The sequence below is a fragment of the Bubalus kerabau genome, chromosome 14 (genome assembly GCF_029407905.1).
Source record: "Bubalus kerabau isolate K-KA32 ecotype Philippines breed swamp buffalo chromosome 14, PCC_UOA_SB_1v2, whole genome shotgun sequence".
NCBI classification, from domain to species: domain Eukaryota; kingdom Metazoa; phylum Chordata; class Mammalia; order Artiodactyla; family Bovidae; genus Bubalus; species Bubalus kerabau.
The window spans coordinates 64,378,422-64,395,637 of NC_073637.1; the positions used below are offsets into that span (position 1 = coordinate 64,378,422).

The following is a 17,216-nucleotide window of genomic DNA, read 5'->3' on the forward strand; positions in this document are numbered from 1 at the left end:
AGGGAGGCCTGGCGTGCTGCGATTCACGGGGTCACAAAGAGTCGGACACGACTGAGGGACTGATCTGATATGAGTATAGCTTACCCCATTATATAAAAAGTTGCAAATAATGTGCCTTTTTTGGGGGGAGGGGAAAGACATTTGTAAATATATGTAAGGGTTGCTATTTTAGTAGTATTTTCTGTTGAATACAAGAATATATAATATTGACTGCTTTCGCCTACCTTTATGGATTGAACAGTGAATTTGTTAGTATTCTAGAACAATTAAATACACTGGAACATTTGATTCCTATTGTGGTTGCCTTCTGAACTTTTTCCTGTTATTCTACCGTGTTTTCCCTGAGCTCAAATTTCAGTCCCCCTATGAAGACTGCATTTACTTTGTCTTAAATCGGATAGCCTTTAGTTCATTGTCTTGGATCATACATGTAGTATCTTTGTGTATATTATTGACATTTCTGCTCCTAGAACTGCTTTAAGACTAGTAAAGTGTCCTAGATACTTATTCACTTCAAAACTTAAATATATTGATAAAGTCTTAAAAATTTAAATGTATATGGTTTTCTCTACACTAAATTCTAGAAATTTCAGTTATCTGGAATATTGTTTGTTTTTAGGGAAAATGGAGCCGATAGTATCCTGGATCTTGGATTATTAGACTCTTCAGAAAAAGTACAGGTAAGGGATGTTTTGTGGGCTTCCCTGGTAGCTCAGATGGTAAAGAATCCACCTGCAGTGCAGGAGACCCAGGTTCAATCCCTGCATCAGGAAGATCCACAGGAGAAGGGAATGGCTACCCACTCTAGTATTCTTTCTTGTCTGTTAAGTGCATGCTGTATTTCAATTTGTAAGCTCCCTAAGAACTTCAGGGCCAGTGATAATCATATCTCTTTAACTGATAACTCTTGAAAAAATTAAGAAAGGAACTGCTTGAGAATTCTGAAAAATAAACAGCAGCACACAGATTGGAGGGAAGTCAAAACGTGAAAAACAACTGTTGGGGCATTATTTCAGGCAGGAGTGTAAAGCTGATCCCCATTGCTCTGTCTTAACTGGAAGATAGCACATGCTTTAAGAAATAAACTATACTACCAGACTATGCCACACGGTGCATATGCAGAACAGACCCATAGTAGAATTAAAAGGCTTTTGGTAATGGAAGCACTGACTACTCATTGGAAGGACTGTTATTGAAGCTCCAGTACTTTGGCCACCTGATGCCACCTCATTGGAAAAGACCTGGATGCTGGGAAGGATTGAGGGCAGGAGGAGAAGCAGGGTGACAGAGGTTGAGATGGTTGGATGGCATCACACTCAGTGGACATGAATCTGAGCAAACTTCAGGAGATAGTGGAGGACAGAGGGGTCTGGAGTGCCATAGTCCATGGGGTCACGAAGAGGCAGACACTGGGACCACCGCACACAGAAGATACTTCCAGTCTGAACCTAACCAGGTTATTAACTACCAAGGCCAAAAAATTTAGCATTCTCCATATCATTTCAACAAGACCCAGAGTTTTATAACTTAGTAAAAAAAAATGTCCAGGATACACTCCAAAATTATTCAACATACAAAGAACCAGCAGAGACTCACCAATTCTCCTGGGAAAAGAGCCAAGTGATGGTAATCTTGAGGTGACCCCACTTGTTGGAATTATCAAAAACTTTATTTCATGTTCTGTAAGATAAGCAAATGAATGGAAAGGTAAATATTCACAACAGTGGAATAGAAAAAGAGAACCAAGGGAAAATTATAGAAAGTAGTTATGAAAATTAAAAAGTTCACTGAATAGGTTAGTAGCAGAACGAAGATGATATAGAAAAGTATCAGTCAGTTTGAAGATCGAAACTATCCATTTTGAAGAATAGAAAGAGAAAAGATCTCAAACAACAGTTTTCAGAGACCTGTTGGACCATGTTAAACATTAATGTCATTGGAGTGCCCAGAAGAGGAGAATGAGATTGCTACAGGAAAATATTTGAAGAAATAGTAGCTGAAACCTTCCCAAATTTGGTGCACGACATATTTATTTGCAGATTCAAGGAGGTCAGTGAACCCTAAACAGGATAAACTGAGAGAAAACTCTGACTAGGGATAATCAAGCTGCTGTGAAACTAATAGGAAAATAATAGTGCCTTATATAGAAACAGTAATGTGCAAGGCAGTGGATTTTTCATCAGAAGGCCAGAAGACAGTTGCAGCATCATCCTTACAGTGCCTTTAAAATTGTCAATCCAGAATTCTATCAAGGGAAAATAAATTTAAGGAATCAACGTAAAAGAAGCTACCAGAGTTTCATTGAGTGATTTTACTTAAATGGACAGAGAAATTAACAGGCACAAGCTTTGTATATCACAATTCTGAAAGAATGAATTAAAGTTTATTTACATTTAAATATGAAACTTGCTTTACTTATCAAACTTTACATTTAAGTGATTTAAGAGAACCAGTTTGTATGCTTTATTAAATATCAATCTTGGGTAATGTTAAAAATATTACTGTTCATTTTTTTTTGGAGTGGGTACCTGGATTATTACTAATTTTATTTAAAGAGGGTTATAATGGTATTTTTCAATAATAATCATTCTCTTGTATACACATATACTAAAACATAAATAAAATCTTGGGACTTGATCTCTGATACTCTGTTATTAGGAAAACCGAAAGCGTCATGGTTCTAGTCGAAGTGTAGTAGATATGGATTTAGATGATACAGATGATGGTGACGACAACGCCCCTTTGTTTTACCAACCTGGAAAAAGAGGATTTTATACTCCAAGGCCTGGCAAAAACACAGAAGCAAGATTGAATTGTTTCAGAAATATTGGCAGGTAAAGTCATTCTAATCTTATATTTGAATTTTTTTTTTAATTTCAGTTTATGAGATTTTTCTAAAATATTTTAGTCTGTAAAATGTGTATATATATGTTCTACTATAAAAATTTATTTAGGTGTGTGTATTATGTATATGGGGTTATGTGGTCTAGAATTTTTTAATTTAATTACAATTTGCTTGTTTTTATTTTTAGGATTCTTGGACTGTGTCTATTACAGAATGAGCTGTGTCCTATCACATTAAATAGACATGTGATTAAAGTGTTGCTTGGTAGGAAAGTAAGTGATTTTAATGAATCTAATTGCTTTTACAGTTGCAAAATTTTTTTAAATAAAATATATAGTTATGGCATTAACTTAATATTAAATTTTAAAGCATTCTAGTCATTATAAAGTCATGTTCAAGCATTTAATGACATGGGGAAAAATCTCAATACATGGAGGAGACAGCATAGGAAAATGAGTAACACAGAGGTGAGTTTAGAGGGATTGATGGACCTGGATCCTGTTGCAGACAAATCATTGGACATTTATTACTCATTTATACAATGGTAAAGACAACAGTATAGTGCCTGGCATATAGTACGTGCTCAGTAAGTGTTATTATTATTTGTTCTAGCAAGTAATGGCAATAGAAGCAGCATTGTATTGAAAAGAGCACTCTTAGCTTCAAAACTGTATGTAAGATGTATGTTGGTAGAAGGGAGAAAAGAAGGTAAGAACATCTAGCTCAGCAGTGTTTGATAATTATCTCTTGGTGACAGAATTAGCTTATTTTCTTTTGTGTTTTGATAGTTTGCCAGCTTGTACATTCCTTTATGATGGGGAAGGTAGGAAGAGAAAAACACATTCTTTAAATTAATGCATAATACTATTTACACACTATAACAACAAAATATTGTATGGTCTTTGCTACAGATGCACACCACACATCTGATATGAGTTAGCATTGTTAATGTTGTGGTCTATCAATAATTTTCTCTGCTTAAACCCAATAGTGAATATTGTTTTCTCTTACAGCATATCATACTATGATATATATTTTTTCCTTTTTTTTAAAATGCTGACTCTGTTGACCTCTTAATGTGTTCCAGGTAAAATGCTCTTGTGCAGAGAAAGAACGGGACTTAAAAGCTAGCAGCATAGAAATGTTGAGCCTTTAACGAGGTTTATGGAAAAGGTCATGAAATCAAACAGACTCAAGTTATAACCCAATGATATATGATCTTCAGCAAGTTACTGAATTCCTTTGAGCATTAGATTTATCATCTGGAATTACAGGATGTGTATTTAGGATCAGCTGCTCAGCATAATCACTTTTTAATAATTAGTGCTGGTTCCTGCAAAAAATTTAGAACTTAAAGCTATTACACTCCTGGCTTTAAATTTTTTAAAAATACATACTTTTCATACTTTGAAAATTAAATGTATTATCAGAGCCAAAGACTTATTAAAATTTTACCTCTTTAGATCAGTTATATTAGTGGGATATTCTATATCAGTGTATCATGTATCTTCAAATTAGATAAAATTTTTATCATAGATTTCAACTTAATGAATTCAATTAAGATGTTTCTTTCATAATTCATTTTCATATGATTACTCTCTTAGGTCAATTGGCACGATTTTGCTTTTTTTGACCCTGTGATGTACGAGAGTTTGCGGCAACTTATTCTTGCTTCTCAGAGTTCAGATGCTGATGCTGTTTTCTCAGCAATGGATTTGGCATTTGCAATTGACCTGTGTAAAGAAGAAGGTGGAGGACAGGTAAAACAAATGAATTTGGTTAGTCTATTGTGCTTGATACATAGAAAAACAATTTAGATAGATAGGGACCAAGAAAGAGAAAGAGACACACACACATGCACACAAAGACACAGTAGGAGATGGAGAGAAAGATATGAATGGATGGAGAGTTAGTGAGATAGATTGAGAGGTTGAAGAGTTTATAGTCACTTAGGCCTAGAATGTCTGCATTTCTTAGTTGTCAAATACAGAATTATCTTTAGATTTTAAAATTTTAGGAAATTGTTTTATGAACTGTGAACTTACTCCTGCTTTGTCAAAATTGGTTTTAAATGGCACTGCTAAATTTTCCACAGGTTGAACTTATTCCTAATGGTGTAAATATACCAGTCACTCCTCAGAATGTTTATGAGTATGTGCGGAAATATGCTGAACATAGAATGTTGGTAGTTGCAGAACAGCCATTACATGTAAGTTTTTTCCAAAAAATGTTACTTGATCTGATGAGGCTATTTGTATCTTCTGTGTTTTAAACTAGCTTACAGTGTATTCAGCTTGCTTATGAAGGGTCAAAATTTTTAAAACCAAAATGAGTTTATGTACAGTATAAATTGTACCTGAGTCCAGACCAACTCCTTTCTTTTTGGGTAAAACTACTTGGAAAAACCATGTAATCATCAGAAAGTAGATCTGGTGAGTAAAAATTTGGAAAGGATTCTTTATGGGACTCAGATGACTATTGTTTTAGAGTCCTGCAACCATCCATGCCTCTGGTGACGCACTAGGTGGATTCCTTAGACTTGGAGGCAGTTATCGGTATGATTTATTATAGCAAAAGGACTCTCACAAGGGGAGATTTACATCAGACAGAGTCTGGAGGAATCCAGGTACAAGCTTCAAAGTTCTCTTTCTGGGGGTATGAGTTGTCACAAAAAAACAGTATGTTCTTCCTTCAGCAGTGAATTACAGCAGTGCGTATGCAGTGTTTGTGTTTAGGGAAGCCTACTTAAGAGTCAGGGCGCAGCTTTTTTATTGGAGACCAGCCCTACTAGCAGAGGAAATATCAGAGTCCTGTCAGACTCCCAGAGGAAAAACACATGTTCATCATAAATCACCTTTGCACAGGTAGTCTAGGCAAGCTGTTACAGCAGAGCTTATTCCCACATCAGTTAGTAATAATGTAGGGAACATTCCAAAAGCCAAGTTTCCAGATGCCTGTCAAGGACCATCCTCCCATCAGACTCTTCTAAAGAGCAGCATCAGGCCCACTATGTTAACTGTTTCTCCTCCTGGTGAAAAGTGTTTATGAAGTGGTTTGGATCCCTGTGCTGGGAATAATTGCGTGGGCTCTGGAATTAATACTGTCAGGGTTTATCATGACTGCAGCCTGCTCTAGCTGTATGACATTAGCAACAACTCAAGTACTTTATGCCTTTGTTCCCTCCTCTGCAAAATGAGGATGAGGTTAGTGTTAATTAATTCACATATGTAAGGTGCTTAGAACAGTTCTTGGCATTTCTCAGTAAGTTTGTGTCAGGGATATTGGTTTTTGTCATTATCATACTTTTCCTAGGATATTGACAGGATAACATGATTAACAGATTGTTTCTTAAGGACCAGCCTGTTTGTTACTAACATAATTTTAAATACTATTTAACTCCTGAGATAAAATAATACTCCTTTACTGCTGAACCTGTAGCCCTTTTCCCCTTCTGCCTGTCTTTTGAATTTGTTAATAAACTCAAAATACAGAACTTCATTTTTTAGTATTATTTAGTATTCTTAAGCTGTTAAAATTAGATATTGGGCTTTAATGATAATAACTGCTATGTAGAAAATAAAGTACTGATAGTAATAAATAGGTAATTTTTGAAATCCTCTAGGCAATGAGGAAAGGTCTACTGGATGTGCTTCCAAAAAATTCATTAGAAGATTTAACAGCAGAAGACTTTAGGCTTTTGGTAAATGGCTGTGGTGAGGTTAACGTGCAGATGCTGATCAGTTTCACCTCTTTCAATGATGAATCAGGTATGAAATTTATTAAATGTTTACGTAAGAAATAAACTATACAGATAATTTGGTCAGTTTTCTGGGTTTCTAATTCTTAATCTATTTATAGGGACTTAGGAAATGCTGTTTATTACTTGGGTTTTTATATATTTTAAGATATGTTTGAACTATGATAGCTTATTAGGTTATTCTTAATTCTTTTATTGCTTTATTTTTCTATATTTTAAAGAATGTATGGTTTAGTATGAAATAGTAAAAATTCTTTGTGGTGAACAACTGTGTTGAAAGGGTTTTTATTTATTTAGAAAAAAATAATCCATATGACAATTCTATTGGCCTTTCCCAATTCATGTTTCTTAAGCCCTCTAAAGAATTTGATTGCATGATGTAGCCTTTTTTTCCCTTCTGCCTCTCTTTTGAATTTGTTAATAGGAAACTCAAAAATACAGAACTTCACTTTTTAGAGCTTCAGAACTGAACCCAGAGCACACTTAGAAAGATATATAACATACAACCACATGAAAAATCTAGAAAGAGTAACAAGAGGTAGTGATAATTCTAGAATAACATTTGTCTTCAGTGCTTGATTTGTTGCAACTTTTTCTTTGCAAAGGAGTAGACTTTTTAGCTGTGACTATACAATAAAATGGGCTTCCCTAGTGGCTCAGATGGTAAAGAATTCGCCTGCAGTGCAGGAAACCAGGGTTTGATCTCTGGGTTGGGAAGATCCCTTGGAGAAGGGAATGGCAACCCTCTCCATTATTCTCGCCTGGAGAATTCCAGGGACAGAGGCACCTGGTGGGCTACAGTCTCTGGGGTCGCAGAGAGTCAGACAAGACTGAGTGACTAACACATACAATCAAATACTGGAACTTCCAAGAAATTCATGAGAAGACTATACCTCTAGTCCAAGATTAATTCCATACATGAACGTACCAGTTTTTTCCCTTTTATTCTTCATATTCTGCAAACAGCTTCAGCCAAATTATAGTAAGTTAAATTTGGGTACATTTTCTTGTTTTTCCTTCATGCTTGGTAACATGCAGATCACTGCATAATAGTTTCTGTGCTAAATAATAATATAGTTTTCAATATTTGTGACATAAGAATTTGGTTTATTTATTGATATAAACTAAAAACCTAGAAGGGAAAAAAATATCTAAAGACACTCCCAAGTATGATCCTCAAATCAACAATATCAGCATCATCTGGAAGCTTTTTAGAAATGCAGAATCTCTGGTTTCTTCCCCCATACTTAGTGAATGAGAATCTGCATTTTAAAAAGATCTCCCAAGTGACTTGTAAACTCATTAAACTTTGAGAAGCACTGGTTTAACATCATGAGAAGAATCATGACTTAGTGATGGAATTAAAGTCATGTGATTTTTGAGGCTAGTGGTTTGTTTTTCTTGTCTTGGTCATTGGGATAGGCTAATGAACTGTAGAAGTTTCACATTGTACAAATGGTCTTAATTTCCTGTATTAGGATTAGACACCCCCCCCCCCGCCATTCACATTTTAATTTTATAAGTAGTAGTCTAAAAATACAACTGATGCATAATATTTATTGAATTTATGTTTATTTGTAGGAGAAAATGCTGAGAAGCTCTTGCAGTTCAAGCGGTGGTTCTGGTCAATTGTAGAGAAGATGAGCATGACAGAACGACAAGATCTTGTAAGTGTTTTCATAAAATTTGTAGAAAAAACTGTAAAAACCTTAAATACTGTATGAAAGACAGCCTTTTGTTTTAAATTGGTAATGATTTTAATTTCGGCTAAGGAAATTGAAGGTCAGAAATAAAAGGCAATTTTGTTTCTCTATTCTGTAATAGGACATCTGAAGTATGAGTAAAACTATAAACAGAGTGAAATACATCTTAGCTATTAAAATGCTGTCCTTAGTCCTGAAGATATAATACCAGCTTATAGTTGAGACCTGTTTTTCCCCCTATAGTGAGTGCTGATGTATGTTAGTGGCCTCATTCGTCCATCCTTAATCTTTTTGACTAGTTGCAAGTGTTTGCAAAATTTTTTAATAGAATCGTAATTGCTCTGTATACTATGAATACAGTAACTTAATTACGGGTACTAGGTCTATGATTTTAATCTTTAAAGTAGTAGGACTTCCCTGGTGGCTCAGATGGTAAAGAATCTGTCTGTAATGCCAGAGACCCAGGTTCAATCCCTGGGTTGGGAAGATCCCCTGGAGAAGGGAATGGTCTATGATTTTAATCTTATTACTTATTAACTTAATAAATGAAGACATAAATTAATCATAAATTAAGACAGTATAAACTTTGATCATATTGAAGTCTATCAAGTCTGTGAAGTTTATGTCCAACTGTGAGTATATCCAAATCAACCTGTCCAGTGGCTTTAAAAGATAGCCTCCTCTAGACTTTCTTGTAGAAATTTGAGGGACATTCCTTATCCAGAAAATCTCTATTCATACCTCATAGTTCCCTGTGACATTTCCCCTGTTGAACCAGCCTTAGTTCTCAGTATTCTAAACCAAACCTCTATGGCATGTATAAAAAATGATACAATTTCTAGATATATCCCCCAATTTTATTTGAGAGGGGGAAATAGTTGGGCAGGAAAGCATGCAGTTTCCGATTTACCTTTAAAGGTAGTTGGTAACTTGTTTTTTATGGGGTGGGGGCCACGTGTTTAGCATTCCTTCATCTTCACGTGGCCCCAGGCCTCCCATTGTTTCCCTACTATAGCACAACAGGTTGTCCAGCAGTCCTAGCTGCCAGCTGGTTTTTGTTCTTGACGTAGCCATCTGGTAGCTTCCTAGGCTGTTCCCTAGGTTCATTCCTTATAATTCCATGTATTTTGACTTTGACAAACTTGTAGACCAATCCTGAAGTCCCTACCAATGCAGATACTGTATCTGCACCTTTTGGTTTTAGGAGTACCTGAGTTGCTTATTAGGGTTTTTGTAGTCAGTCTGGATTCAGAGCAAAACCAGTGTGTCCTGTCTAGTCAGTCAAGTTAAATCTCACTGCATTTCTGCCATCTCCTAGAAGAGAAATTTGCTAACTATTCAGTCTTTTACAAAAGAGACAGAGACTACCTCCCTCTGTGGGGGCCTCAAAATGTCCAGCAACAGCTTTAATTGTGAGCTTCACTCTTTAAACTCCTGTATTCTTTGGGCTTAGCAGTATATCAGAGAAGACGATGGCACCCCACTCCAGTACTCTTGCCTGGAAAATCCCATGGACAGAGGAGCCTGGTGGGCTGCAATTCATGGGGTCGCGAAGAGTCGGACACGACTGAGCGACTTCACTTTCACTTTTCACTTTCATGCATTGGAGAAGGAAATGGCAACCCACTCCAGTGTTCTTGCCTGGAGAATCCCAGGGACGGGGGAGCCTGCTGGGCTGCTGTCTATGGGGTCACATAGAGTTGGACACGACTGAAGCGACTTAGCAGCTTAGCAGCAGTATATCATGGTGTCTTCTACCTCCTCCTCTCCCTCTTTTGGGAGGTTATCCTTCACATATTGTTAGGCTTTTCCATATGTGTCTCAGGGTCATAAGAATATAAGAGGGTTTCCTAAACTCTTCTCCCTTGAATTATTGGTCCTAGGGTTATGCAATAAAACTATACACATAGTATATTTCCCTCTTGGAAAGTCATAGTTCACTAGTAAAAGTTTTTGAGAAGTCCTCTGTTATGTATTTATCTTTTTCCAACTTCTTGGAGGTCTAGCAGTGTAGTAATCTGGCTCTGGGTAACCACATTTATCCTCGGAGAAACACTTTACATTGTTTTTTACCTGTAAAATGAGTAGGTTGGGCCAGGTTTATGTCTACAGTACCTTCCAGCCCTTTTATAAATTCTTTGAAGATTTTGGAGACCCTGACACTTGAAGAGTTTTGTTTTTCCCTGCCTGCTCCTATAGAATTCTAGATGAGATTTCTCACATAACTAGTTTAGGGTTCCTCGTCACTCTGAGATAATGAATATATTTGTCTGTCTGTATGTGTTAAGTTGCTTCAGTCGTGTCTGACTCTTTGTGACCCTGTGGACTGTAGCCCGCCAGGTTCCTCTGTATGTGGGATTCTCCAGGCAAGAATACTGAAGTACGATTCCGTGTCCTCCTCCAGGGGATCTTCCCGACCTCGGGGTTGAACCCACAGCCCTTACCTCTCTGCACTGGCTGGTTCTTCACCACTAGTACCACCTTCGGGAAGCCCTTTTATTTGTCTGTTTAGTTGTGTACTATAAATGCAAGATTTTAAAAGCTTTACCTTAAGAGAGAGTCACTGTCTACTATCAATGAGGAAAAGTATGTTTTAATAAAAATATTTCAGGAAAGTATATCTTTGGTTATATTTAAAGAAAAAGTAATTTACACTATATTACACAAATTAGATGTGTTTTAAAACTCAGTGTTAGCATGGCTTATTGCATGGATTTTGATGTACAGTAGATGCTGTCTGACACTAAATTACTGTTACAAAATTATTGTGTATCACAATGCACCACTGAAAAGTATTGGGTGGTTTTGCTAGTAGATAAAATGCAGAATAACTTTTTGATAGCCTCTGTGAATTTTGAACCTTTTTCGGAGACCTTGTACCTTATTCCCACTAAGACATGCCCTGCGAAATTTAGCAACAGGAAGGGCCCTTAGACAGCATTTGATCAAGTAGCCTCATATTGCAAATGAGAAGCTGAGGCATTGAAACATAGTCACTTTTCTACATACCTGACACTTTTTTCTTTTCCAATCCTGAAACTTTCCTTTTCAATACAAGAAATTTAAAAGACACTTCTAAATCATACCCCTTTGTAGGTTTTAACACAAGAATGGGGCTGTATGTATAATTGTCAGAATTAAGGGTTAATCTCTTAAAAGCCAAACTTGTAATTATTATACTCCTGTTTAGGTTTACTTTTGGACATCAAGCCCTTCATTACCAGCCAGTGAAGAAGGATTTCAGCCTATGCCCTCCATCACAATAAGACCACCAGATGACCAACACCTTCCTACTGCAAATACTTGCATTTCTCGACTTTACGTCCCACTCTATTCCTCTAAACAGATTCTCAAACAGAAATTGCTACTCGCCATTAAGACCAAGAATTTTGGTTTTGTGTAGAGTATAAAACGTGTGTATTGCTGTGTAATATTACTCGCTAATTTTGTAGATTTTTCCCATTTGTCTATAAGAGTTTATGGAAGTTGATGCTGTCGCATACCCTGTGGTACCTTTACCTTAAAGAGATGAATGCAAACATTCCTTGCTGAGTTTGTAGCTTAAAGGCCTGAGGAGCACTAGCAACATTTGACTATAATGGTTTGCTAGTCAACAACTTCTGGGTCTAACCCCAGCCAAAGATGACAGCAGAACAACATAATTTACACTGTGATTTATCTTTTTGCTGAGGGGAAAAAATGTAAAACGTTCTGAAAATTCACTGCTGCCTTTGTGGAAAGTGTTTCAGCAAAGGTTCTTGTATAGAGGGAATAGGGAATTTCAAAATAAAAAATTAAGTATGTTCTGTGTTTCATTTTAACTTTTTTTACGGTGTTTAATTTGTGGTTGGCTGCGGTTGTGTATCGTATATGGAACTGGTAAAAAAGTTCTGAACATTCAGATCTTAAGAAATGAAATCACTTTTACCTATAAAAACCACTTTTATTGAGGTTTGACTGCATTGAGCTCTAGGATATTAAATGATATCACTAATATTTTGCATGTAATTTGTTCATTTGAGGGCACTTTTTTGTACATACGATGGGGGCCAATGCACAGTACTTTATCACAATCAACTTTTTTCTTTGTATCCCTATTTCAGTGAGCAGTCAGTCAGGTATACTGCACTTCAGTTCTAACTAGACATTTGTACTAAGGCATTTCAGTTATGTAAACTCAGCCTGGGCACTTTCTGATAACTGTAAAATGTTTTATAAGATCATGATTATTGAAGATACATTTTGGAAAATTTTAAATGTTCGTGAGCAGCTTAACTACTTTTGTATCTAGCCTTTTTTAAGTATCTTGTTACATTTACTTTTTTAAATAAATTACAGAAGAAATGTCAAGTAACACTGAAGAAACAATAGTTTTTATTTATGTAGTTGTACATTTTTTAAACTAAGGGCAATACAGTATCTGACACGGTTATGTGCATAAAAATTTTGTTTTAAAAAACTGAATGTACACACGGACTATAAGAAACAGAAGGAAATTGGTCCACATTTTACAGTTAGCAGAGAATCCTGAATGGCACTGGCCAGGCCACATTTTCTTTTATACAAATGGGGGAAGTAAAATGAGCCTTACTTGGCATCAGAAATCAGTCCAGTTATATTTAATAACTGAGAAGTTCTTTTTTGATGATCCATTAACTATGTAGTTTAGGATCATTATCTCTCAATTCTTGTGGTTTTAGTAGCTTTATTCAGTGGCATAATAAGGAACACTTTTCTTCACCATGTCTTCAATAAAGTGACTTAAACCAGTCACTTTGCATATTGAAAATGAGGAGAGAGTCTCTGGAGTCTTTCCTTCTTTGTCGTTCCTTTGTAGGACTCCTGGCCTTTGGGATGTTTTTCACATTCAAAGGCACTGTGCTTTATTATACATGTATGTGTATATATATATATGTGTGTGTGTGTATATATATATATATAAACAAACTTCCTTCAGAAGACTGAACCACATTATTTTCAGCCCTGCTGACACAATAAATATTAAAAACTAAAGCAACAGTGGTGAAACTCATTGTACTACTTAAAACTTAATATGATGTATTAGATGTGTAAATTAACCAAAGGTTATTTTACAAAATGAGACATTGGTTTTATGTCTAAATGCTATTTCTGAATAAATGAAATAGTAATTAGATTAAGAACTGATTTTCATCAGTGTGTCTGAAAAACTTCTGTATGCACATGATGGAATTGATAAAACATTAAATGAGAACAAACTAGATATGATTAGGACATTTGAAAACCTAATTGTGAACTTATTTTTAATAGTTATTGAAAGAATGAAAGTATTTAAAATAATGCACAATGTCTTAAGTCTTCCTAAATCAAGATTTGGTTAAAATGCTTTTAGGAATATTAAAAGCAGAGTGAGTTTTTTTTTTTTTTTTTTTTTAAGTAAAGCATAAAATGGTTCTAAATGTAAAATAAAATCATATAAAATAAAGTTCTCTTTTGGTCTTGTTTAGTGATTAAATCTAATGGACTTGAAAACAAATTTAGGAAGCGAAGACCAAGAATGAACTTTACTGAAGGTTTTCAAAGTTTTGCTACTCTTTTTTTCCCCCTGAATTATCTGAATATCAAGATTGTTCCCTATAAATGGCTTCCTGGGGAATACTTGAGAGGCTTTTTAAATAGCTAATTTCACTATTTAGTACTTGCCCCTAAAGATAAATATATCTCCTAAAGATAATATTTTTATCTATTTAGAGGTAATGAACCAGTGTCTAGGTCTAAAACGGAGATCTTCCCTTGAGGCAGTAGTTCTCATACTTCTGAAGGTGTGATTCTCTTGTTAATGCAAATTTCTAAGCTTTGCTCATCCTCTCAATCACATTTTGACTTAGTAACTCATAAGAAATTGTTATTCTTAACAGCATCCCAGATGATTCTGAAACACTGTCCAGAGCACTCCTTGTATTTGTGAATATAAAGCCCCCTATTAGTAAACACCCCAAAGCCAAACCTTTCCTTCTTATTCCTTCTTATGGAAAAGTACTTTTAAATCATCTACTCCTGGATTAGGTTCTTCCTCTTGTGCCTGGGTAAAAAGATTTTCACTGTTTACATTAACCTAAAGATAGGCATGAACATAGAGATTAATTCTTCCCTAAACATCATTTGATTAATAAAGAAATGTATTTAAAATGTGACTTAGTCATATCAAAATACCATGAATTAAGTATAAGCAAAGAATCTTATATATATTACCTCATAAAATTAAAAATCACTGGATTGTTCGCAAACATGAAAGCTCTCTTATTGAGTATTTACCGTGTGCTAGGCAGCTTGTCAAATGCTTTCTTTTATATCATTTTATTCTGTGGCACTAATACCATCCTCACAGAGAGGAAATTTGGCACAGATAAATTTGCTCAAGGTTACAGAGCTGGTAAATGCTGAAGTCAGATGTCTCCAGCCCTTCTGGAGATTGCATTCCCAAACATGAGGTACACTAGTTTTTGAAATGTATGATTATAATTAAGTGAGTTGGTCATGGCCATTAAAGGTCCTGAGCACCCAGTTCCAACATGTAGGTGTGTATATATGGAGAGGGGTTCCCCCAAACTACCAAGCAATGTGCTGACACCACGTGAAAGTGAAAGTTGCTCTGGCATGTCCGACTCTGCGACCCCATGGACTGACCATACAGTCTGTGGAATTCTCCAGGCCAGAATTCTGGAGTGGGTAGCCTTTCCCTTCTCCAGGGGATCCTATAATTCAACTCAGTTCTGACTCTATCTACCTAGACATAGCATCAAATTTCAAGGCAAAGACCCAGCCTCCACTGCAGAAACCAAATGCAAGCCCGAGTTGTTACCTGTACTTCTGAATAGCTATAAATCAGGGGTTCCTATGACCACCTCCTTGGGTTTGATGAATCTGTTGAAGTGGCTCACAGAACTCAAAAAACACTGTACGTACTAGATTACATAAAAGGATATAACTCAGGAACAGCTGGGTGGAAGATTAACACTGGGCAAAGCCTGAGAAAGGGTGTGGAGCTTCCATGCCCTCTCTCTGCAACTCTGTGTGTCCACCAACCCTGAAGCTGTCTGAATCCAGTCTTCCCGGGTTTTTATGAAGGCCTCGTTACACAGGCATAATTGATTAAAACACTGACCACTGGTGATTGATTCAACCTCCAGCCCATAGGGCCTCCCTTATAGCTCAGTCAGTAAAGAATGCCTGCATGCAGGACACCCGGGTTTGATTCCTGGATTGGGAAGATCCCCTGGAGGGAGGAGGAAATGGCAGTCCACTCCAGTATTCTTGCCTGGAGAATCCCATGGACAGAGGAGCCTGTGGGCTACAATCCATGGGGTCTGCAAGAGTTGGACATAACTTAGCGACTAAACCAACAAACAGCCAACAGCCAATCCACAGGGAGTTCAAGGGAAAGTTGCTTGGTGCCCCTGGCAACCAGAACCTATCCTAATGAGTGGTCCAAAAAGTCACCATTTTATTATTACTTAGGAAATTCTGAGGATTTGGGGAGCTTAGTGCCAGAAACAGGGATAAAAGACCAAATATGTATTGCTTATTATAAACCACAATACCACATAGAATAATGAAATAGTCTTTAACTTGTCTTATGTTTGTACATTTTATTATAAACATAATATATACTAAAATTTTAAAAGAATTTAAGACATCATTCAAGTTGGAGAAATGAGGGTCTATGCATCTTACTGGTGCACTGTAAGCCAGTAGTAGCATGAAATTACACACTTTCTGTACCAGAGGCTCAGCTGCTTTCTTCAGTCAGAGCACACACATCTCTGTAAGTACAATGGAGGTTATTCCAGTTACTATGTTTGCACAACCAATTATCTTCAAGGTTAGTGGTATAAAACAATCATTCACTATGCTCATGGACTCTGTATTAGGAATCTGCAGGACACGATCATGATGGCTTGTCTCTGATGTCCAGGGTTTCAAGTGGAAGGAAGACTTGGTGGCTGCTAGCTGGAATCCTCTAATGGTTTGTTCATTCACACATCAAGAAGTTGATAGTACCTATTGATTGGGTGCCTCAGTTCCTTCCTATGGCTTCTCTATGTCATCTTTCTTTGTAGGCTAGTTTTTGGATTCCTGTAGAATGGTACCTTAATTCTAAGGCAAACTTTCCAAAAGGTAGAAAAAACCAGGCAAAAGCTGTTCATATTGTTCTTTATGTACTAGACTTAAAAGCCATGTATTCTCTTTGTTAAAAGTCAGTCATTCCAATGGAACATAATTAAAAATCCAGAAATAAACCCATGCATATACAGTCAACTAATATCTGACAAGGGAGGAAAGAATACTGAATGGAGAAAAAGTCTCTTCAATAAATGGTGCTGGGAAAATTGGATATTCACATGTAAAAGAATGAAACTAGAATATTACACCACTCACAAAAATTAACTCAAAATGGGTTAAATACTTAAATGTGAGATCTGAAACCATCAAACTCCTAGAAGAAATCATAGGAAAAAAGCTCCTTGATATGGATCTTAGCAATGATTTTTCAGATATGATACCTAAAGCACAAGCAAAAAAAAAGTGGGACTACATCAAACTAAAAAGTTTCTGCATAGCCAAGGAAGTGATCAACAAAATGAAAAGATAACCCATAGAATGTGAAAATATCTGCAAGCCATATATCTAATAAGGGGTTGATATCCAAAGTAAGAAAACTGAAATAGCAGCAAAAAAGCCAACAGGCCAATTTTTAGTTGGGCAAAGGACCTGAACAATTTTCCAAAGAAGATATAGAAGTGGCCAAAGGTACATGAAAAGATGCCCAACATCACTAATCCTTAGGGACATGCAAGGCAAAACCACAATGAGATATCAACTCACACCTGTTAAAATAGCTAGCATCAAAAAGCTCAGTCATGTTCAACTA

General features: G+C 36.2%; 1 protein-coding gene and 1 long non-coding RNA gene across 2 annotated transcripts in view; one reads left to right on the forward strand and one right to left on the reverse strand.

Moving 5' to 3' along the window:
• Nucleotides 1-12,126, forward strand: part of UBR5 (ubiquitin protein ligase E3 component n-recognin 5) — a 137,610-nt gene extending 125,484 nt beyond the window's left edge. The window contains exons 52-59 of the mRNA XM_055546504.1: nt 620-680; nt 2,659-2,834; nt 3,033-3,117; nt 4,450-4,605; nt 4,941-5,054; nt 6,468-6,612; nt 8,184-8,269; nt 11,496-12,126. Coding sequence (XP_055402479.1) covers nt 620-680; nt 2,659-2,834; nt 3,033-3,117; nt 4,450-4,605; nt 4,941-5,054; nt 6,468-6,612; nt 8,184-8,269; nt 11,496-11,708 — 1,036 coding nt within the window. The 3' untranslated portion in view covers nt 11,709-12,126. The remainder of the gene's footprint in view (nt 1-619; nt 681-2,658; nt 2,835-3,032; nt 3,118-4,449; nt 4,606-4,940; nt 5,055-6,467; nt 6,613-8,183; nt 8,270-11,495) is intronic.
• Nucleotides 1-15,270, reverse strand: part of LOC129627004 (uncharacterized) — a 32,631-nt gene extending 17,361 nt beyond the window's left edge. The window contains exons 1-2 of the long non-coding RNA XR_008702378.1: nt 15,147-15,270; nt 1,597-1,680 (exon numbers count right to left, since the gene is read on the reverse strand). This is a non-coding gene — a long non-coding RNA (uncharacterized LOC129627004). The remainder of the gene's footprint in view (nt 1-1,596; nt 1,681-15,146) is intronic.
• Nucleotides 15,271-17,216: the final 1,946 nt, after the last annotated feature.